General features: G+C 38.0%; 2 protein-coding genes across 2 annotated transcripts in view; both read right to left on the bottom strand.

Annotated features, from left to right (window-relative positions):
• Positions 1 to 24965, bottom strand: part of LOC146522274 (basement membrane-specific heparan sulfate proteoglycan core protein-like) — a 276185-nt gene that overhangs the window by 209186 nt on the left and 42034 nt on the right. The gene's annotated exons all lie outside the window — the stretch shown is intronic.
• Positions 1 to 24965, bottom strand: part of LOC146522276 (Fc receptor-like protein 5) — a 36413-nt gene that overhangs the window by 5339 nt on the left and 6109 nt on the right. Inside the window, exons 3-6 of the mRNA XM_085153735.1 lie at positions 14701 to 14964; positions 14300 to 14578; positions 1403 to 1666; positions 1002 to 1280 (exon numbers count right to left, since the gene is read on the bottom strand). Of these exons, the coding sequence (XP_085009861.1) occupies positions 1002 to 1280; positions 1403 to 1666; positions 14300 to 14578; positions 14701 to 14964 (1086 nt within the window). The remainder of the gene's footprint in view (positions 1 to 1001; positions 1281 to 1402; positions 1667 to 14299; positions 14579 to 14700; positions 14965 to 24965) is intronic.

The raw sequence follows: 24965 nt of genomic DNA, 5'->3' as shown, positions 1-24965 counted from the left end.
TTTGCTTGCTTTCTGCTTTGTAATTCTCTTGCTAAATGTCTGCATGTATTTTTCCTGCTGTTCATATGATTCAGTGTATTAAACTCTGTTCCAAGAATTCTACTCTTTTACAGAGCATCTTTTTGAGTGTCTTGATTTTAATTGGATCTAAAGAGATTGGATCTCCAAATCGTTGGTGGGAGAAGGTTATCAGGATGGCTTCAAAATTTGCGACCACAGGACCAATACAGCAAGGTCATGATGATCCACTTGGTAAAGTAAATCTGTTGGGTATCTGTGTTGGCATAAATTCTGACTGCTAAAGAAACAGGACAGGCAAAAAAAAAAAAAAAGGGGGGGGGGGAGTAAATGACTGAATCAAAACAGTTTAAATAACTAGATGGAAATGGTGAACATCACCAAATTTTGGTGATCTTTGTTTTGAACAATCGTTTTGATCGAAGCTGTGAAAGTTTTATATTTTCTTGGCTGTATTTAAAAAGTACTTGAAGATTGATTAATAAGCTGGTCCGTCTTTAGGACCTGGGAGTTTAAAGGGATCAACCTCAATCAGCCTCCTGCTAAACGTGAGTGGAAGTGACTCAGAGTTGTGAGAATGTTAATCATAGAAACAGTAACATTATTTTTGGTGGTATGTTGTGTGTGTTTTATTTATTTTAAAAGATGGCAGTATTTGATCAGGTGATAGTTCAGAATTATTTTTATTATTTTCTTTATAGAAATTGTAGATCAATTGTTATTTGTTTGAATATATTATTTATTTATCCTGTTTATATCATTATTGTCGTCAGGTGATGGAGCAGCAGGTCAGCATTGGCGTCTCTATACCAGCTGAAAGTTCATGACACAAAGTGGTGACAAACTGTCTACAATGAGGCTACTATCAGCTGCAGCTCTTTGTCTGACTAACAATGTAACATGCTTTGTAGACCATTGAATTCATCCTGTGCTGACCATTATGACATTTGTCAAATGGAGATCACACAACAAACATGACTTACTTGATACTGACAATATGAAGGCTTCACTCCACTCTGTTGAAGAATATGAGTCATCTCTGCGTCGACTCTTACACATGTAGTCTCCACTGCTGGACTCAGAAACTCTGACTGTCACATCATTATTGTGTGTCCACTGTGTGGGTGTCCTGGGTCGTCTCCATTCATACTCCCACTCAGTGGTTTCACCTCCTTCCTGCACCTCACATGTCAGAGTGATCGTCTCACCTCTGAATATCTGAGGCCAGTTGGGTTGTTGTTTTACAACAACTTTATTGGAAACTGTTTACACATATTAACAGTTGAGATACAAATAGAATCATGAAATTAACACAGAAAACTTAACATTGTATGTTTGATAATCTTGAGTGAATGTATATTTCAAACTAAATGACTGAACTCACTGGTTTTCTCAATGGTGACATCATCACTTATATCAGTGTAGTAAACTGGGTTTCCTCTTGTTCCTCTGCACCTGTAGATTCCTCCTTCAGATACTCTGATATCTCTGTTTTGTTTATCTCTGATTTTAACTTCAGAGGTTCTTTGGGTTCGTCTGAACCACTCATATTTCCATCCATCAGAGCTCTGCACAGAGCAGGTCAGTGTCACACTGCCCCCTACTGGTATGATTGTTGTTCCTGCTGTCAGTGTGGCCCTGGGTCTATCTGCAGATATGAACAAGAAAAGAAAGAAATGTACACCTGATACAATATAAATGTAAAAAAAGGTTAAAAAAAAATCCTATTTTTTAAATCCCCCCCCCCCCCCAAATAAAATCTACTAATGTCTTCAATATATATTATATTTTTTTTCTACAGTTTAAGTCACTTTAAATTTTTCTGATTTCTGTCTCAACATGGTGACAGAGCTGCAGTAATTCAGGTTGTAGATCTCTAAATAAGCAGAGTGTGAATGTTTGTTCAATCTCAGGCCTGAAGACGTCACACTGAATGTAAACTAATGCAGTTCACTGTTGAAGAAAACACACACACACACACACACACACACACACACACACATTTAGACAACAGAAACATCATCACCTTAAATTATATGGATATTTTGATGTTTCTTTTTTTCATTATTTAAATTAAATTTCATCCACAGTTATTCTTGTTATACAGTAAAACATGCACAAGCTGATATTGTCTGAGTATTTTGGTTGTAGTGTGTACTGTGAACAACGTTAGTTAAAATGAAAGGATATTTGCTAAAGTTCCAACACATAAGAAATACAATACTTTCAATAGAACATTTATTAAACACACATTTCTTATAATTCAGATGAGTATTTTAACTGGAATCATCACATTATTAATCACTGAGGACTTACCTAATACAGTTACAGGGACAGTATTACTGTTCTTTGTATAATGTGACTCCTTCCAGGTACCAAAGCACTGATATTTACCACTGTGGCTTGTCGAGCTAATTTCGAATGTGTAGTCTTTGTTATCCCTGTAGGGGGCATACTCTCGACCATCCTTCTTGATTGTGTAATACCAGTCAGTGTCTTCTCCTTCATTCATTTCACACTTGAAGGTAACAAACTCTCCAATGAAATAACTGGACCAGTTGGGTTCAATAGTTAGTACAGCATCTAGAATCCAACACAAACAGACAATCAGACAACAGACAATCTGAAACAATTTATGTAATGCTCAAGGCAGAATGTTGATTGATTATTAATACTTTATTTATATAGAGTCATATAGGCTGAGAATAATCTTTGCTAAATAAAAAGGAAGAAATAGAAAAAGGAAAACTGTTCAGTCACCTTGAGCATGTCCACTGCAAATGTGTGTACAGAGCACTGCAATAAAGACAGAAACTTCAGACATTATCAAACTAAAGACACTCAAATCATGTGAGTGTTTTGTTTATGTTAGATTTGAAATGTAACATAAATAAAACACTGTTGGTAATTATGTGTCTCATTTCTTGATCAATAGTGAGTTAATGACCTTCTTAATTGACAATCCAACTAGGGTTTAAAGTGCAGTCGCTTTCTTACCAAGCTCCTTAAAACACTTGGAGATTTACATCTACTATGATCTGAGTCAGTGCACTAAAATAGAATCCAGTCTACAAACAAACATGGTGATAACAAAACATTAGTGTCCTAAAAACGGTACAGTCCATCCTCTTTGGGCAACAGATGAACGACTGGGTTCCAAAAGGGAAATGATCTCCCCAGTATTTCCTTTATGTATTTGACAATCTCAAAAATTGATGTCACTGACAAATTGCAATGGGTCACTTCTCTCAACAAGAATTTCTCTAGAAGGTGATATATAATATAAGGTGGAAATAATTTACGTGTCTTCAACAGCAAACATCATTAAGCCAAGTCCAGGACTTGTTTTACATGTGGAAAAAATATATTTTATTTAAATATCATTCAAATATAATAATAATAATAATAATAATAATAATAATAATAATAATAATAATAATAACAATAATAATAATAACAATAATAATAATAATAATAATCTTTGTCATAAACTGTAAGTATTGTCAAATATTTGTCTTACATTATTTCAAAGGTTATTTATAATTTTAATAAATATTTCCAAACCTCAAGCACACAGATGTATGAATAAAGGAGAGTAAATATCAATAAATATATCTACAGAGTAAAACCAAACTCCCTCTACCTGCAAGCAGACACTGCTGGAACTAATTAAAGGTGTTTTTAACCCCTGATGTAACCTGTCTGTGCTCGTCTCTCACCCTAAGACAGCTGGAAGAGGTGCTGCCTTGTAGGTAGCTATAACTGTTATAATTGTATTAATAGCGAAAGACGTTGTTTTTAGCGTCCTGTAACCACACAGTGGTCTGATGAGTCTCAGTTTCTGCTCCAACATTCAGATGGTAGGGACAGAATTTGGCAGAACCAAATCAATCAAATCAAATTAATTTCACTTTGATCTCCAAACAAACTACAGTGATTTCCATGTTTCCTTTTTTAGGCTGTAGGACTGTAACCTCTAAGGTTTACATGGATCCAGTTTAAAGTTTCAGAGCCTCAGAAATCAACAGCAGCACTGAGACTGGACTCAACAATAAAACAATTAATGGGAATAAAAATGTTTAATTTACTGCTCTGTGTGCTACATCATCAGATTAATGAGTCACTACAGCATTCATATCTTATCCTTTTTTACAGCAGTGTTACATTTTAATGTTTTAAGTTTGATTTTATTTATAGATTTTTAATCGCTATTTAATAATATCTCTGCAGCAGGTAGCACTATGTGTCCCTCCAAACTATCAAAGCTCAGCTGATTCACAGTAGCAGGATTCAGCTTCGAGAGCAGAGTCCTGCAAATGTGTCGACTGTGTAGACTTTTCATTGGGACAGAGAGGGGGAGGGACTTTCACCCACCCAACACATGCTATCATGCAAACTGACAGAAAATCAAACAAAACAAACTAAATTAGGACATTAGTTTTAAGAGTTTAAGAGTATTTTTCTGTCTCTGTGCATAAAAAGTACGTTTGACACATGAGAAAACATTTTTAAACTTATAGTTATAAAAAAAAATGTTATAAAAGTTTAATTTAAAATTTATTAATATATGACCTTAAAGACAATAACAATGAGTCAAGTGCAACAAGCAGCGATGTATCCAACACGATACTCCAGACTAAACTGAACCAAGGAACCAGCCAACATTTGTCTGTAACTATCATAAACATCACAAATATACTTTGTTCAAACTCTCAGATAAACACTTCAAACCAGTGATACACTCTAATTCTCACACATGAGAAACACTTTCATTAATTAGTGCCATTCAAACAATGTCACAAATGTACTTACACAATAACCCCGACATGCAGAGCAAAGAGTGCCCCATCCTCACATCCAGCCCTGCTGCACTCTGATCCTCAGCTGATCTCAAACACTTTGACTTTACATCAATAATAAAAAGAGAAGCTGCATTTAATACAGATAAGACCAGAGTGTTTCTTCTGACTGTGGCCTCTCTGTGCTTCCTTTCCTTTTATAGAAACCTCAAACAGCTCCTGTAGCTTTGACCACAGCAGTTGTGTGACGTGTTCACATTTCCTGTCCACTGCAAACATGCAGGCTTGCTTCTTGTGTTTTCTTCTTACCTTCTGTTGTTTCAGGTCAGGTGACATATTTTACCAGCTCATAATTATGTTTTATTCTCAGAGACTTTTATGTGATTTTTGCAGTGTCCTGTCATGACATATGCAGCGAGGAGTTGGACCTCAACACTGAAGAAACCAAACAGCCACTCGATAAACGCACTAAATAACACAGAAGATCTCTCTGTCCCTCGCTCTGCATCCTGTTATGTCATTTTTTCCCAAACTCCCGTTTCTGCTTCCATGTCTATTTCTTCCCTGGTCTCAGTCTCAGGTCTGTTTTTCTTAGTCTGCATGTTTCCTGTTTTATTTTGACAATATCACGTTCTGTGTTTAGTTTTGCTTCCAGCTGTGTTTCCACTTCCCTCGTCACCCTCGTGTGGTGTGAGTTTTCAATCTTTCATTGGCAGGTCATCTTTTCACCATGGGCCATGTTTCTGTTCATCACGAGTCACGTCTCAGGTATTCATGTCATTCATGTTGGTGACGTTTAACTTTCATGTTCACTGTGTCTTGTGTTAGTTCTCTCCAGTTTAGGTTACTGTTAACATCGTCCTAGTTTCCTTTCGATTTTCATTTATATTGTTGGTCCAACCTAAAGTAAACGTCTCAGTTTTTGTTAAGTTCATTCCTGTCTCGAACATTTGCTCTTACTCCACGCACCGGCCACCCGTTCGTGACAAAAAACTTTAACCTGTTGTGTATTTTTAACTCCTTGAATGAGCCATGATTATGTTTGAACACTGATTAGTCAAAACAACAAGCATCACACTGCACTACTATCATACCTGCATTGCTCTAACTTGCCAAGAACCAACACAAATCCTGTGTTTCTTGTCTTTTTCTGCAATGTACTAACTGGCGGGAGTGACGCCACGCCCGATTTCCAACTTTCAAGTTCGGAGGTATCTGGAATGCAGCACAATGACCCACTTTTCACACCTTGTCTCATGTCATGACACACATAATTAATAGTGGATTCATGACCTTCTTAAGGGACAACTCCCACTATGGTTGTCTGTCTGGGCTCTCTCCGGGTACTCTGGCTTCCTCCCACAATCCAAGTCATATATTATTATGTTAACTGGTGATTCAGGTTGTTGCCTGCAGGTGTGAATGTGAACATGAATGGTTGTCTGTCTCTCTATAACCTGTCTAGGTTATCTTTCATACTATGACAGCTACTATAGGCTCCACCCACATTGAGTCCAAAAGGACAGAACAGTGAATACTTTAAAGTGCAGTTACGTTGTGATTGGCTAGTCCCTCCACATGAGCATGTAGTGTGTCTCAGTTTGTCACTCAGGCTATTGTATTAATCATAGTAAAAGCATGAAAACACAGCCACCATCCGTCATTCTGCCAAACACTTTCTTACAAAGGTTATGATTAAGGTTTGTTGCAGTATCATCTACACACACTCACCAACATGTTCATATCCAAGTGTTTTAGATTGTCTAACAGCAGGTGTGTTTTTTCATCCCACCACTTTTCTTTTAGAAAGATAAAATACATTAAAATGTAACTTCCTGTTTTTAGCTTATTTTCAGGTTATATGTAAAAGTTAAGTGCAAAAGTTTCAGTACCTATCAATATTTTAAGAGTTTATAATGCTTCAAGATATGACGTCTAAAAAGGCCTAAAAACTTGGGGACTCTGTGATACTGCAGAGTCCAGCAGACAGTTTGGAGTCAAACACTGACGTCATCATCACAGGTGTAGGAACCATTTCTGTAACAGCAGCCAAACAGACACAATAGTATCAGTAGGTATAGATGATTTACTGGCTCCTCTGCTTGGTTACAAAGCAGTGATTATACTTTGGAGTTTTGTGTTATACTGTGAGGAACTGGCCTGTTTGGAAGTTGCAGTAAGAAGAAAAACATATCTGTATATGATTTTGTGGACAGAGAGAGTGATGGATGATTTTATTTATTTCAGAGATAAATGAACATTTACAGCACGTCCATGCAGAGACTCTTAAAGACATGAGCGTGAGAAACAAGCTTTTCACCGTTTCTCTTGATGCCCACATGCTTTATTTATTCTTTAGTCCAGCATGTGTCATCACCACAATAAAGCTACTTTTAACCTGTTTTCACACATTGTCATACCTGCACATTTCCACTCTGCTGTGTTGACTTTAAATTAAACAAACCACAGGCTCCATTTCCTCTTATAAGGGTATCTGACTTTCAGCAGATAAAAATAAACCTGTTGGAGAAAAGACTTAACCAACAACAGTCTTTACACACATGTAGGCATCACAGTCTGTTCAGAGAAACAAAGATGTTATTCTGTATTGTCTTATTTATGGATTAATCTTGTATTTTTACTGCTCATTGCTTCTTAAATAAAACAGATCACTGTATTTATTTATTAGGTCTGCTAAAAAGTTTTGCGTTTATCAAAATAATCTACAGTTTTCTCCACCTGGAGGTAAAAACAAAGACAATGTATGGTGTCCAAACCACCAAGCTAACCAGCAGATTAGGAGGAGGAGGAGGAAGCAGAGGGGCGGGGATCAGGAAGGTCAGGTGTTATCAGCAGAATATATAAGAAAAAAAGAATTAAGTGTAGTTTGTATTTTTCCATCTTAAAAAAAATATTTCTCCACAAGAAAAAGTCTCAGACCAACATACGATAATATCACACACATGTTGTGTCACAATATTAGAAATTATGAATCACTTTCAGCCAATTATCAAGAAATGTTTCACCCTTTAGCCACACAACAACAGAACGAGGATAATTAATATAAATCCACAAACGACAAATCTCTGAGTTCATGTTGTTTCTGACTCAGTCGATGTCACAGCTGCTCATTGATCCTGTTCTGTTGCTTCAGGTTTTCCATGTTTGCATGTTGTCAGCTGATCTCAGAACAGCAACACGACACTGAATATTAATGGTGTGAGTGTGTTTAGGGCCTCCATCCTGTGATAATAACCAGGTGTTGAGATGAGGACTCACTGAAATCAATTTATTTCACATACAGTTAGCAAAATGCAAAATTTATGCACATAGTGTTATATATATCCACACAACACATGGCAGGCACTGTGGATTCAAGAGCACTGGGCATAATCAGCAAATAACCACAGATGCATGATGGGATATGATTTAATTTTGTGTAAACTTCTGAACAAGAAACGAGCTGATATGTTTGAGGTGGACAGCTGACTGTAGTTTGTAGCTGCTGAGCTCAGTTCAAAAGAGTTAACGGGAAGGAAACACAGAGGCTCCAGTAATGATCACCCCACTGCCTCCTACTGGCCATTCTTATTATTACACCATTTTAAGAAAAAGTTGCCATATTAACGTTCATTTGTGAGCCCTGAATTTCTCACAGACATCAAAAACATGTTTTACCTCCTCTAATACACTCGCCTTCATTCTATACTCATGGCCACCTTTTAATGTCACAGAGGGGTCGATGCTTTCTCTTGATGAATCAAACTGCTGTGAAGAGGTACAAACAAACTGCACAGTGATGTTGGTGCTCACACAGTCCAATCATAACCATTCTGTAAGGATTCACTGATACTCTGTCAAAATGTGACTCTCTGTCTTCCTTCACTTAACAGACTCTTAATAGACTCTTAATAGACTCATACACACACACACACACACACACACACACACACACACACACACACACACACACACACACATACTTACACAACGCACAGACAAGGTGCTCTTGGTTTGTATGCATACGTCATATGTTAATGAACCTATGCATACTCATGTAACCTCAATAAAGAGCAGTGTTACAGGGGAGCGGACGAGAGCGACTGGGGTCAAGCGAAGTAACGGCGTTTGTCCAGTTCTCTCCCGTGCACGAGAAACATAAAGAACAAACCTATCAACCTGACACTTTTTATGCCTTCAACTAAGGAAATACTTTATATTTATATTTGACCATTACAGCATGTAGTTGTCAAGAGTTGTCAAGTTATTTACTGAACAAAACATTTTTCTCTTCTCTCCACTTTTCTGGGGCTCAGATACAAATCACGAGTCATTTTCAGCTGATTAATAAAAAGCATATTGCAGTTAGAAATGACATTTTAATACACATGTAAGCATCACAGTTTACTTAGAGGAACAAAGAAGTGTTGTGTGATATTATTTTGTAGAAAATGTTGCATTTTAAAAAGCACCACAATTATTTGATGCACATTAAACTGTAAGCGTCATAAAAGACACAAACATCACCTACAGAAAACTAATCTGCTCTGGTCTGCAACTGCTCTGATAAAACACTCTTCAGCTGAGTTTGTTGCTGCTGATGTGACCAAACAGTGTGAACAGTGACACATGATGGAAGTGCTGCCATGAAATGTAAGAGGACCACATGAAGACTGCAAAAGCAGCAATAAAGCAGCACAAGTCACAGAAAAACATGAAACACATTCATCCATTTCTGTAAACGTCTCCAGTTTAGGGTCACAGAGGGACAGTGGACACTGGTAGGAAGCTGGAGTTCATGGAGGAAACACACACCGATGCAAACGCCACACAGAATCACTTCCACCTGTGATTCAATTCAGTTAGTAAAAAGGCTGCTGAGCATAACGTCAGAGCAGTTTTTACTTCCCATTATGTTGATAGATCATGTTGGAGGGTTTGAAGCTGTTTGAAATGACAATGAGTGTCTTTAAATAAAAGCTCTCTTTCAGTGGATTCACAACACTGAACAGCTGTAACATGTACTCTCAGTCTGACAAACAACAACAACACACTTTATTAATATCACTTTTATTGACAAAGTTACAAAGTGCTTCCCAGAAAGACTTTATAATATACATTACAAATAAAGAAACAGTTAAAAAAAAACAGACCTACAGAACATTAAAGTCCATTAAACTTATTTTCTAATGGGAGAGAAACAAGCAAAACACACTGAGTGATTCTTTCTGAAGACAATATAAACTCAGGCTATCAGGATCATTGCTTTGAATTCAAAATCTTCTCTTTTTCACTCAAAGTGGTTTCAAGTATTTAAGAAACTTTAAAGAGAAAAACAGCTAAAGAGCTGCTGTTAAGATTTTAGAGCTGTGGCTGAATTTGGATTGACATTATTGTAGTCAGAGCTCTCCTCTGGGTCACCACGTCGCCCTGTTGAGGTGATCAAATGAAAGCATTTCAAAACAAACTCCCTCTGTTTTGTCCACAAATGCATTTGTTATCAGTGAGAATAATTACCAATGTATATTTTGCATTTCAAATCTCACATTTTGTGCACTCACTTGTCTTGTTAATGACTTTGAGCTGAATCACAGATGTGACATTGGTGTAATCACCTTCTGCTGGACCTGAAATAAGAATCTTATTGACTTTAATGTTAAATACAGTTATTGTATAATCATCCAGCTTCCACAAGCTCTATATTAATGAAAGTGTAAACTTTACCATTTTCAGTGTTTTCACATCTTCTGACTGTCTCATAGACAGAACGAACACCTGCAGGTCAGAGAAAATCAGTCACCTCATGTCTGTGATACTAACTTGTTTCCACTTTATTTATGATCTGTGTCTTTAAAATATATATATGAAGAAGAAGAAAAAATATAGTTCTGGCCTTTGGAGCATCTGCAGCCAAACAACAAGAACGGAAGGAAAATAAATATGAATCCAAGAATTATTCTAAAGATCATCAGAAGAGAAAATGAAGAGCTCTCAGGTGTGGACACAGTAACTGTAAATAAGAACATTTCATTTTTAATACATGATTTAGCTTAAAAAATAAGCTGAACTAAATCCACAAAGTACTTAATTAAAAAGATAATAAAACAGCATTGTTGAACATTATTGATGAAAAAACTAAATCCTTAAACAAAAGTACACATTTGCAGCACACGGGGGAAGAATTCAGCTACAATAAATCACATCAGATGTTTTGATCCTGCTCACCTTTAACTGACATCCAGCTCTGTGCTGACTCTCTTCCTGAGTACTGACACTTGTAGAAACCTTCATCAGACTTTGACACTGCAGAGATCTTCAGCTCCCCTCGGGTATCATTTTGAATAAGTTTGTCATTGTGATAGAAAAACACATTGAAAAGTATTTTTTGTGTTCTCAAACTGCAGCTCAGACTAACAGAAGCTCCCTCAGTCACAGGATGAACAGGACTCACCAGGATAGGACCATTACCATCATCTGTGAAACAATCACACACAATTGTTTCAGTCACATCAGCTGGTGCACACCTTTGAGAAAAGCCTGACAAACACTAATAAGAACAGATTGTACAAATGTTTTTAATCATCAAGATCTGATCTTCTGTGTTTAAAAACTACTGTATGTGTCCTATGTTTTCCACATAAAATTACTTCACATACAGAAAAGCTGGGACAAATTTTCATGTGACGTCTAAATCATTCAAATCCAAGAAGTAAATGTATAATAACATACTCTGTACAGTGATGTTGACTGCACTGCTGAACTCTCCTGATCCAGACTCACACCAGTACACTGCAGTATCTGACTCTGATGCGTTGATGTTACACGTGGATCCAGTCATTCTGCTACAGTCAGAGAGTCGGCCGTCCTCAGAGAACTTCCTCACTCTCCACTCAGTGAAGTTTCCCTCACAGGTCAGTGAGACAGAGTCAGAGGTGAAGTGTTGGACTCTGTCAGGACTCACTGTGAGAGACGCTGCTGAATGAACATCTGGAAACAACATGCAGTGAAGAGACAAAGCTCACAGATGTTAGTATCAAAATATCACAGTGAAAATGTTCCTTTGCTTTAATGTTTAAAGGTCAGTGCTAAAAGACGCAATGTTCGTATAATTTTCACCTTCAATGCTAAACCCCCCCCCCCAATAAAAAAACAAAACAAAACATCAATTTACATGTTTTTGCTGTTGCATTACTTGAAAAAAGATAGACAGAAACAAACTGACCTGCAGACCAGACAAACTTTGGTCGACTGTGATCAGTGTGATACTCTGGGTCTCCTCTTCCAGCTCTGCACACATATCCTGCTGTGTGTGTCTGTCCATGAATGATGTAGGAGTCCTGTGCAGTCCCACTGCCATCAGGTAGCAGCTCATAACTGGAGGATTTCTCTGATAGATCAGGAACAGCTTTATACCAGTAGAAGCTCCATCCTGCAGACGGATGTTCAACCTCACAGTTCAGAGTTACTGAGGCTCCAGGACTCAGCCATGATGGAGACACAGTGAGGACAGGACGGGGTTCATCTGTTCAACAAAGATTTTCTCTCAGTGTTTCGTCTCTTAACTCTGAATAACTGAATTCAATGTCACTAAAATGTTGACTCACAAATATTTATGATGAACTTTAAGAGTGAGACTATCTAAACATGTCAAATATCTCAACTAATAAAAACACATTTTTACAAACTGTTTCTATTTCCAGGTTAAATGAACTATGACTCTACTTACTGTCAGAAACTGTCAGTGTGACTGAATCACTCCACTCTGTTGTTTTATGCTGTGAACTTTTCATTCTGCCCTTACAGCGATAGTTTCCACTGTTGGATGATGAAGCAGATCTAATCCTGTATTCATTTTGATTTGGAGCTTTTATCATGCTGTTTGTTTCCCACTCATAATCCCACTCAGTGTCTCCTCCACGGATCTCACATCTGACAGTGATCGTCTCTCCTCTGTATATCTCAGACCAGTTTGGATACAGAGTCACAACAGGTCTGTTTGACACTGTTAATGTTCAAGAAAGTACAATAAAAACACATGAATGTCAAAAATGTTAATGCCTTTTGTTCTTCATCTTCCTCCTTAATCAGGAATTTATCTGACTTCATGTTAAACTGACCAGTTTTCCCAATCCTGACTGACTGGCTGTCCTCTGTGTAGTAAACTGGGTTTCCTCTTCCTCCTCTGCACCTGTAGAGTCCTTCCTGTGAGACACTGATTTGTCCATTTGAGTGGAAAACTGCATCTTGTGTGGTCAGAGGTTCAGAGGATTTCTCATCTCTGTACCAGTAGTATTTCCATCCAGATGATGATGATGAGTTCACAGAGCAGGTCAGGGTCACACTGCCCCCTACTGGAACAGTTGTGTTATCAGCTCTCAGTTTGGCCTTTGGTTTATCTGCAGTTCAGTTTAGACAAAGAACAAAAGTCAATGACTGAATCGTGTACATGCGGATGTTCACTGTTCATAGACACAAACTGCATCTTTCTTGGCTGCTACCTCAACATTCAATTTTTAGCATTTACTGCTATTTACACTTAGTTAGATCAATTAAACTGTGTTGTGTTTATTATGTTGCTTTTTTTTTGTTTGTTTCCTCTTTTTTTTCTGTTTTTCTCTCAACAGGTGATCTGGGACATTTTATTTTCTTTTTAAGTTCCCCTTCTCACTGTCTCTCTTCCCCTCTGCTTCTGTTTCATCTTTCTTTCTCCCCCAGCCACGTCTGTCTCATCTGTAACAACCAAAAATAAACTAAAATAAAGTAAGATAAAATAAAATAATAACAACAAAGGTTGATCAAATGGACCAATACTGCAAGGCCATGATGATCCACTTGGTAAAGTAAATCTGTTGAGTATCTGTGTTCAGACATCAATTCTGACGGCTAAAGAAACAGTACAGGCAAAAAAAAAAGGGGGAAAAAATAAATGACTGAATCAAAACAGTTTAAATAACCAGATGGAAATGGTGAACATCACCAAATCTTGGTGATCTTGAAGAGATACTAACTGTATAATCGTTTTGATCGAAGCTGTGAAAGTTTTATATTTTCTTGGCTGTATTTAAAAAGATTAAATTAATAATTAATCTTTTAATTTAATTAATTTTGGTGGTATGTCTGTGTGTGTTTTATTTATTTTAAAAGATGGCAGTATTTGATCAGATGATAGTTCAGAATTACTTTTATTATTTGCTTTATAGAAATTGTAGATCAATTCTTATTTGTTTGAATATATTATTTATTTATCCTGTTTATATCATTCTTGTCCTCAGGTGATGGAGCAGCAGGTCAGCATTGGCGTCTCTATACCAGCTGAAAGTTCATGACACAAAGTGGTGACAAACTGTCTACAATGAGGCTACTATCAGCTGCAGCTCTTTGTCTGACTAACAATGTAACATGCTTTGTAGACCATTGAATTCATCCTGTGCTGACCATGATGACATTTGTCAAATGGAGATCACACAACAAACATGACTTACTTGATGCTGACAATGTGAAGGCTTCACTCCACTCTGTTGAAGAATATGAGTCATCTCTGCGTCGACTCTTACACATGTAGTCTCCACTGCTGGACTCAGAAAGACTGAATGTCACATCATTATAGTGTGTCCACTGTGTGGGTGTCCTGGGTCCTCTCCATTCATACCACCACTCAATGGTTTCACCTCCTTCCTGCACCTCACATGTCAGAGTGATCGTCTCACCTCTGAATATCTGAGGCCAGTTGGGTTGTTGTTTTACAACAACTTTATTGGAAACTGTTTACACATATTAACAGTTGAGATACAAATAGAAACATGAAATCAACACAGAAAACTTCACATTGTATGTTTGATAATCATGAGTGAATGTATATTTCAAACTAAATGACTGAACTCACAGGTTATCTCAATGGTGACATCATCACTTCTATCAGTGTAGTAAACTGGGTTTCCTCTTGTTCCTCTGCAGCTGTAGATTCCTCCTTCAGATACTCTGATATCTTTGTTTTGTTGATCTCTGATTTGAACTTCAGAGGTTGTTTGGGTTCGTCTGAACCACTCATATTTCCATCCATCAGAGCTCTTCACAGAGCAGGTCAGTGTCACACTGCCCCCTACTGGTATGATTGTTGTTCCTGCTGTCAGTGTGGCCCTGGGTTTATCTGCAGATATGAAAAAGAAGGGAACAAAATGTACACCTGATACAATATGAATGTATAAAAGGTTTTAAAAAAATCCAATTTTTTTAATTCCCCCCCCCAAATAAAATCTACAAATGTCTTCATTATATTTTATATTTTTTTGGGTATCCTTGTTGGTCTTCAGACAACAATTCTGACAGCTAAAGAACCAAATGGGACAGGCAAAAAAAAAATAAAAAAATCAGAGCCTCCATGTCCCTCACCCTTAAATGACAGCAGGCCTTCGGGGTGTGCCTAGACCCATTTGGGCTTCACTCGCAGGTGAGCTCCTGAGGCCGAGGGCTCTATGGTCAATAGCTCTTATATTAGTCATTGGGAGTCTCTAACATAACTATGATGGAGCTGCAAGCTGTCATCCTGGCGCTCAAGCAGTTTCTATCAAGACTGTCAGGGTACCGTGTTATCATCAAGATAGCAAAAATGGTTGCAATAGTCTACATCTACAGGTAAGGGGGGCAAGGGTCTCCCCTCCCCTGCATGAGAGCTACCAGACTGTGGCAGTGGGGTCACCCTTTTCTACTCACTGAAAGCAGTTTATGTGCCAGGACCATTAAACGTGACAGTGAACATTACAATATGTCGAGGAGGAGCCCAGTCCAAGAGGAGTGAAGACTCCATCCAGAGGTGGTCCACCAGATCTGGAGTCGCTTCAGAGGTGCAGAAGTTCTTTTACCCCAGGGGCTTGACACACATTGTTATCTGTTCTTCTCCCTGCAGATGACCTGCACCCCTCGCCACGGGCTTTTTTCTGGGGCTTCCCTCCATACTCCCTCCTCCAGTTATTCCTTCACCGGGTCAAAACGGAGGAGGTTTTTTTTTTTGACCCTTCGTTGATCCTGGTGTCCCCTCTTTGGCTCCACATGCTAGTTTTCAGTTATCCTGCCAATCATGGCTAGGACACCCCGGGACCTCCCTGTTCTGAGGGACTTCCTATTCCAGGTGAGGGGGTCACTATTCCACCTTTTCCCAGTAGGGGTCAGGGGGAGAGCCTGTACCCTGAGAGGGAGAGGCTCCATGCTTTAGGGCTGCCTGATCTAAAAGTGAGAAAATAATACAACAAATATCTCCCACTGGGGACCTGGACAAAGAGGCAGCTTGGAGCCAGGTTGCCCTGTGCCATCTCCATGCTTTGGGACAGCATGTCTTGCTTACCCGGCCATTCAGGAAGAAAGACAGCCGTTTGTCAGCTTCCACTCTGGAATTCTGGGCAGACTCCTGTCTAAGTCCGGATTGTCCCACAGGGTTGTGGAGGCCATTCAGCAGGCATATGCCTCTTTGGATGTTCCCCTCCCTTTCAGAGTGCGGGCCCACTGTGTCACAACATTTTAACATTTTAATCACTTTCAGGAAATAATCAATAAGAAATGTTTCATCCTTTCTAAGAAATAATTTTTATTTTATTTTACTTGTTCTTTGGAAACAGTTACAGCTACATTTACAACACACATGTTTGTTTGCTTTTTATTCTTCTGCAACATGCAGTGATGTAAATAATAGACTTTGAAGTCTTTATCATCACAGTTCTGGGAAATATTTAATACTCAGCCAAGCAGATTAATCCATTGTGATAATTAACTAAATTGCACCCTATGTTGAATACCAGCTGTAAACACAACCCAATGTTTATATTTCACAGGTCTTTCTGTATTGGAAAGGTGGAGAATGACAATGATCTGACAATCTGAAGTTACACAAAGAAAAATATATTTATATGTGGTTTTGTGGGTAGAGAGAGAGAGACAGATTCTCTTTCACGCAGTGAAAACCTTGTGTGCTGTCCATGGTGCTGAAATAATAACAGTTTAATGAATTTAATACTTCACTGTTTGCTAGTCGTGTGCAATACTGCAAGATTTTGTATCGATCTGATAACAAGTAAATACAGGGCCTGTATCACTGATACTGATATCAGTACCAATACTTTTTAATAATTTCAGTACATGATCAGAGTTGTTAATTCTGAATGAATTTTCATCACCTTTAAGACAGCCAGGTTGCCTCTCTGATGAAACTGCAGCAGTGCGTACAGGAGAGAAACAGAAAGTAAAGTATCGAGTTCATTATACTCGTAAGGAGAGAGAACGTGTTGGTTGACCAAGAGGACTGAGAGACCATAACAGATACAATAAATTATAAATGGATTAATGTCTCCCTCTGTTGGCCAACAGCTGTAAACACACCCCAGTGATTTTACTTGGAAGCAGTGGTCAGAATTTGACATGAGACATATGGGACAAGGAATATCCAACTGACACATACCCTTATTTACCATGGGTGATTCGCACTACCGTAACTCTTCGATCAGTTGTCCTACAGAGATGGTTACTGAAAGATGAGAAGACATGCTTTGCAAAACTTTACAGTGCATCATTAGAATGCTCATGCAAAGATGGTCCAATCACAGGGAAGAATTGATGACACAAGGAGCAGAGAGGTGGGTGTGAAGAAGTGACAACACCCCAACATGCCTGGAAATTTGTAATATAAAAGGGAGAACTTATGAAAAACTGAGTGGGATAGGCTCAAAAACTGTTTTGTACCAATTTAAAATAAACACAGTAAAATTTTAATACAAAGATGAACCATATTATTAGTCTTCCAGTGCTGATATTAAACCAAGAGCATGTCATTGTTTAATATAACTGCTGTTGATCTGGATGCTGGCAGTTCTCCAAATGTCAAAATGTTCTGGGTTGGATTTTGTTGCTGACGTCGTCCGTGAGTCTTGAGTTTTGTTGAAACAATCTTTTTACGGACCTGAAACAAAATCAGAACAAAAAAGACTTCAAAAGTGAAAAACAAAGAAATAATGGTGCCAAAGATGTGATGATGCTTTCTGACCTTTTACACTTTCATTCTTTAATCACACAGAACTGCATGTGTTTGAAATTTAAGAAGCTCATTATTTTATTCAGACACCACAACAGCAACAGAATGTAACTAAAGCCAGTCGTATAAAAAGTGATTCAGCTCATCAGTTCAACTGGGCATCTTCCCAGTGTGCCAACTAATGTTTGTGCCGATGGGTTAATTGAAGGGCCAATGCATACTGGCTGTAACGCTGCCATTTGATCACTTTGTGAAATCTCTTGCCTTTGCTGTGGAACGTAGTAGTTTAGTAGTGAAGAAGTTGTGAAAATATGGAGCTGAAGAGCTGAGACAGAAAACATAAAAATAAATTCAGTAAAATGTATCAAATTAATGACACGTTAGTTGTTGGCGCTGCTGTACCATGAAGTGGTTCTAGCAACAACCAGTAACCAGCCCTCACAGTCATAGGAGGCTGCTGCTGCTGCACCAGCCGAGAAGAAGTGGAGGGACAACAACAACAGAGTGAACAGACAGAGGAAGGTGAAATTAACGTGGTAAGAATATAATGGCAGGACATAATCATGAAGGAAAAGATTCAAGAATTCAAACAAAACAAATGGCTGCTGGATAACACCCTTATCCAGAGAAGAGCAGGTCACCACCATTAAACAGCCACTTTCTGCAGATGTGCTCGTGAATATCTGGACGGACGGCTGCTGGAGCTTTTCTGCAAGAGTGGAGAGTGAAATGATAAATTCATGCAAAGTAAAGACGAGCCTAATAATTGAATAATTGAAGTTTATTAAATAGTGTGTTGTTTTTAAATTATATAGAAGCAGTAACTTTAACAACTGACTACATATTGAAAATACACAAAGCGAAGCAGCTGCTAAACAGTTCACTTAGACTGAATTCCCTGTTTACACAGAAAGATGTGAGAGCAGGGATAAGATGTCACCATACATGGTCAGAGGGCCCGGTGGCGCCAGTGTCCGGCAGCCTCGCCTCTGTCAGTGCGCCCCAGGGTGGCTGTGGCTACAATGTAGCTGCCATCACCAGTGTGTGAATGTGTGTGTGAATGGGTGGATGACTGGATGTGTAAAGCGCTTTGGGGTCCTTAGGGACTAGTAAAGCGCTATACAAATACAGACCATTTACCATTAACTCACTAGAGGTAATGTGTAATCAGACAGCAGATTTACAGGATCTGCATCAGTTTTTATTCTGAATTATATAGCAGGTATTTATAAATAGCAGTTAAAGCACATCACAGAGGTTTTTAAAACAAGAAACAGCTGGAAGAGGAAGTGGATAGTCAGTAATTTGTATCCTCTGTGGTGTGATGAAAACAAGCTAAACCAGAGAGTGGAGATTTAAAAACTTTGTATCTATCTCTGCTATCAGCTGTCAGCACTAAATCATGTTCTCTGAAAGACTTCAAATCAGCTTAAATTGTTCTTCCTCATTTTAGTTGTAGGCAAGAGAGAAAAAATACCACACCATAGTTTATTTATATAACACTTTAAAAACAACACATAACCGACCAAAGTGCTGTACAGCAGAAATATAAGAGGTACAATAAGAATAACAAATATTATAAATAAATAACAATAAAATAACAGTGTCAGTTACCCACTGAGTCAAAGACCAGTGAATTTAAATCTGAATTTAAAAACCACTACTGATGTAGACGCCTAATGTGGAAAGTGAGATCATTTCAAAGCTTTGGGGCCACAATAGAGAACGCTCGGTTTCAGCCGTGATTTAGGGACTGAGAGCAACAGCTGCTCAGCTGACTGGAGTGAACGAGGGGGGGCATGAGGCTTTAGCAGATCAGACAAATATACAGGTGCCAGACCATTTAAGGATTTAAAAACCAGTAAAGGGATTTTAAAATAGATTTTAAATTAAAATTGGAAGTCAGTATATGGAGACCAGAACTTTTCTTTTACCAATTAAAATCGTGCCACAGCATTCTGCACCAGTTGCAGGTGTTATGGAAGTTTTCATGCAGACAACAGAGAGCAGTAGCTAACATCCTTTAATTAAAAAAAAAACAAATGAGAGAGAGAGAGAGGGACCAGCAGAGTCTCTCTCCCGATCAGCCCTGGGTTTATAAGGAACTCAGGTGCCTGATGGAACTTTCCAGTCAAACCTCCAGATCCTGACAGAATCCTTCCACTGACATGACGGCTGCGATACACCTGCACCAGGACAAACCTCCACCCGACCCACTCCTGTTAAACAGGTGAAAATAGATTTAAGAGCAACAGGACTTAGTGCTGCTGAGTCTTTGATTTTATTTATTTTCTATTGTGTTTTACTTGCATCTGTTTGGAAGAGTGAATGTAAACACAAAAGACAATTTTATTTTATATGCTGGAATATGCAGCAAATAGGTTTAAATGTTAAACAAATTTCTTCCAGTCAGAAAATGTTGCATATAATAGAATTTATGCTTCCTGCAATGTGCATAAAGTTAAAATATTAAAACTAATTAAACTAATTAAGTTTTTAAAAGAGACTTTTTCATTTGGTAACATGTTATATGATCAATTATGCAGAAAAAAACAAAATATCAAATAGCCTTAAAAACTTAAAATCATCCAGGTTATTGTCAGTTCTCCTCTAGCATTAAATTGCTAATTTATCTGTTTGGCTGGATGTTACAGAAATAGTTCCCACACCCGTCATCACAATGTTAAAGCTCAGCTCCAACCAGTCTGCTGGACTGCAGTATCACAGTAAACTGCTCCATCCAGGATTATTGGCTTTGGTCTGTTTGTGATAAAGACGGCTGCAGAAGATCCCAGAAATCATTCAGTGAGGTCAACATCACCATCTTCACTGAGAACAGAGCTGTGGTCTGCAGAGGCAACAACCATGTTAGCACAAATAAAGCTTCTAAAAACTTAACACTGTATAAGTATTGCAGCATGTTTTAAATTATTTTGTTGAGCGATTTGTTTGATAATTTACTTTAACATGATTCTGATAAGATTTCTCACATCCTTCTATATATGAAGAAAATGTTTTTACATGTACTTGCTTTTTGTGTGTTTCCAGGCTTCATTAAATCTGATCCTGAGCATAAAGACTCATCACAACCACTCGCTGTGATAGTCAGAGTTACTGCAGTTTGTGTGTTTCTGTGTGGATGTTTGTCATTGTTCAAAGGACTGTTTCTGCATCTTCTTTGAGTCTCTCTTATGAGAACGAGGATGTCATTCAGTCATATGAGGAGATTCACTGTTAGACGGTTTTGACTGTGGATCAGTGACTGCTTATTGCACCAGCATGCATCTACTCTTATATAACTATCATTAGCTTACAGCTTTAAGTGTTTAAGGTATGTGCTAACTAAAAATAAAGACAATATGATAGTTTATTAAATGTAAATGAAATTTGCAGATTATTTCGGTGAAGTTTAATAAACTGAGCCATCTGCTCCTTGCTATCTAAAATATAACAGGACACCGGAGTATCTCGAGCATCTCACACTTCTGATAATCAGTTGTCTGCTTAACGTTTATTCAGCTGTGTAAAAACTTTAATCTCAGCCTAACCGATTTACTGAGGACAAATAAAACACTGAAAAAAAGTCAAACAATAACATTTTTAAGTTATCTAAGTCACTTATATATCATGTTTAACCTGAGTAGTGAAAGACCCTGGTGGGTTTGAAAACAATTTGCTGGGAGTCCAGTGTTCTCACAGGCTCCAGTGAGCCTTGAACCCCGGCTAGCTATCAAGCTGGTGGGTAACAGACATCTCCGAAAACGTCGGTAAGCTTTTGAAAATATGTGATGTTTGGAAAAAACGAGCAGATATTTGAAGTTTACACAGCTACATTCTCACCTGAAAATATGTTACACGTTTATTTTGTGACCCAGAAAGAATAATAAGAGTAATATTAAAACTAAGTAGCGGCCCTTGTTGGAAACTGAGCTGGGCTGCGCTATGAATTCTGGGAAGGATACACCCGACCCATCCTTCAAATCTGGGGAAATGAAGGGCGCACTTGTCTGAGTCTTCTAATTTGGACAGTCTTTGTCGTGTTGCTCTAACATAATCGGCCTACTAATGCTGGGGCAGGAGGATGTGGACACAGCTACGATACCGGACACAGCTTCTACTTCTTCGGGGTTTAACAGCAGCTGGCATCCTTCTTCATGCAGTGCCGCCATCTTCTGTTTCAGTCTGTTATTACACTCTTAAATCCTACTACTTATTCCTGCGTCTTTTGGGATCTTATAAAACTTCAAATGACGCGTTGACTATTAAATTAGAGTTTAATAGTCAAAATAATCGTGAGTAATCGACTAATCATGGCAGCCCTACTCTCAACACACAAAGTGATTTTTAACTGAATGTAACAAATTAAATTTTGTCATGAATCATTATTTAAATGGGCGATCATGACTCAAGAGTTGGCAGTTCGTCTTGTAATCGGAAGGTTGCCGGTTGGAGCCGGCTCGGACAGTCTCGGTCGTTGTGTCCTTGAGCAAGACACTTCACCTACCGCCTACTGGTGGTGGTCAGAGGGGCCGATGGCGCTTCTGTCAGTCTGCCCCAGGGCAGCTGTGGCTACAACTATAGCTGCCTCCACCAGTGTGTGAATGTGAGAGTGAATGAATAGTGGTATTGTAAAGCGCTTTGAGGTCCCCAAATAGTGCTATATAAATGCAACCCATTATTTTTAAACCTTGTAGCTGTCAACACAAACATGAAGATTACTCTGCTGTCTGTTTACATCTGCACCTGTCCATCAATAAAAATTATTATTTTTCTTGTTATTGATTAAAATCATTTTGCTTTGCTTCAGTTCAAAGGTCCAGTCAATTATTTCCTGTTTTTCAACAAATCTTGAAAAACCTCCAACACAAAAGTGAGATGTGCATCATCCCGTGGCTTTATTTAGTCTTGCATGTTACTGAGACTGTGTAACCATTTATTTCAGTGCTCATTCTAACAGCTGGACACAGTTCAGCAAAGCAGAAACACACACACAGTTAATATTCAGTCATTTATTTTTAGAATGATCTGAAAATTGTTTAATTCTTTTACTATTCATCACTGAACTCATTTATAGAGTTTTATCATGTATTTGTGTTCTTCAGTGTAGTACTGAGCTTACATTAGAGAAACACTGTGTCGTGTTTTTACTGTATTTGACTTATTCTGTCTGGTTTTTTTTTGTTTTCCTTCGTCTTCTTTGTTTAGATGCATTTCAAGTATCTGATTGGCCAGCATGGCTTGTGTTATACTGCCATGTTTGGGTTTGATGTGCTCTGACAGCACTTCAGTTGACTTTTATAATTTCTATGTGTTTGCACTCTGCTCGTCAGCTTAGGCAATACACACCATACAGACTTTGATAGATTGTCTTTTACCAGAAATTTTTAACATCACCTGATGAGTTAGTTTGATTGGGGGATTTTTGCCTCTTTTTAAACACTACTTGCTGATGTCATGGTCCTGACTCAGTTTTAAACATTTAAACACAATTCTTGTTTATTATTAGTTATTACTTTCATTTTTGATTATTATTCAGTGCTCTGCTCTATGTTCCTGTGAACATTTTTTTAATTAGTCACAATTTGTTTCCTTTGAATTATTACTTTGCGCGATCCTCCTCTTTCAAGTTCTCCTATCTTCAGTGTCCTAGTTTTTGATTTCCTGTTTTATTTTGAAGTTGTGTCGTGTATCTAGTTTGATTTCCTGTTGTCCGTTTCCTTGGTCATATTTTGTTTGACTGTGGTTTCCACCTGAAGTCTTCTTTGTACCAAATGTCTAGTTTTCTGTTATCAGCTCACAGTAGTTATTAACTTATTTGTTTTTTTTTATTTTTTTAAAAAAGTACAAACTATAATAAAAACTTTAAACAAGGAGCATGTGCTGGTAATCTTTTAGAGTTAATTCAGTCATATTATAGGTAACACAGCACAGTATCTTCTTATGTATTTTTCTACACATAGCTAAATTTGTTTTAAATTTGTGTCCTCGTAAGTGGATATCAGGCCCTTGTAGAGCAAACTTTTGTATTTTGGTCTAGACAACCCAAAATGTGATGTCCACATATGTGGACGCTAGGAGGTTAATGAGAGCAGGTACACGGATTCTGCACGAAGACATAAACACAAAGCACAGAACCGCGGACGCATCAGAATCAGCGATATGTCTGCTTTCTCACCTGAAGGCACAGACACGGACGGTCTGGGCTGAAAGCCAACAGCTCTGATTTTGACGCATTGGCGGGTCCGCGCTCTGTGTTTACATCCTTTTTGCGCTAGATTCTGAAGCTGCAGGTTTTATCGCTCTCCAAACAATATTGACTGAACCAGCAGCAAAAGAAGATCCAAACTACACTTCACATAAACAGCGTTAACGTGTTATGAAATCTGTCTTACTTTTGCTGTTCATTTCTGCTGTTCAATACTGAACAACTTTTTAAAATTATGCAAAATTGCAAAATGCTTTATGTCTCTAATAAAAGCTCTGTAACTTTGCTCTGCTTCACTTCAGCAGCATCAGGTAATGTCCATATGTTGATTAGTGGTTCTCTTTTGTTTTTGATTCACTGCAGAATGTTTTTAAGACCATCTGCTATAAGAACCCAGGCCAGGAAACTCTCCTTCATGTTTTTCTGTGTTTTATCCTCAGTTACTTTGACATAGATGCGTCTGCTGTGATGCTTACACATTTTATAGATATAAAATTTTGGATATGTACCGATAAGAATCATAATCAGAATCATAATATTTCTGACTGTCTAAGGCAAAATTTCCCAGATTCAAATCGAATTGAGTGGAATCAAAACAAATCGATTCTAGAAATCAGTAACGGTGGATTAAGACTTCAGAAGTCATTCGCCATGTCGACTGACAAGTGGATAAACTATTAGGTTGGTAATAAATGTATTACATGTATAAGATCAAGCGTCATTTTAACAAATAATAGGCGTGCAGTAACTTTTATGCTTATTGTAGCTGTTAGCTAAAAATGCTAATTTAGTGTAATTTGCCCTGGGTTCAGCTTTGACAAACAAATATGATCGACTATTTCCAGTAGAATTCCAATGTTGTCATATTGTACCCTCTCAGAGCCCTGTATGCTTGCAGAGACCCCTACAGTAGGGAAACATGGGTATG

This window comes from Neolamprologus multifasciatus, chromosome 3 (genome assembly GCF_963576455.1).
Source record: "Neolamprologus multifasciatus chromosome 3, fNeoMul1.2, whole genome shotgun sequence".
Taxonomy (NCBI): Eukaryota; Metazoa; Chordata; class Actinopteri; order Cichliformes; family Cichlidae; genus Neolamprologus; species Neolamprologus multifasciatus.
Note: the sequence above shows the minus strand (reverse complement) of the source record. Positions and strands in the feature narration are given on the sequence as shown.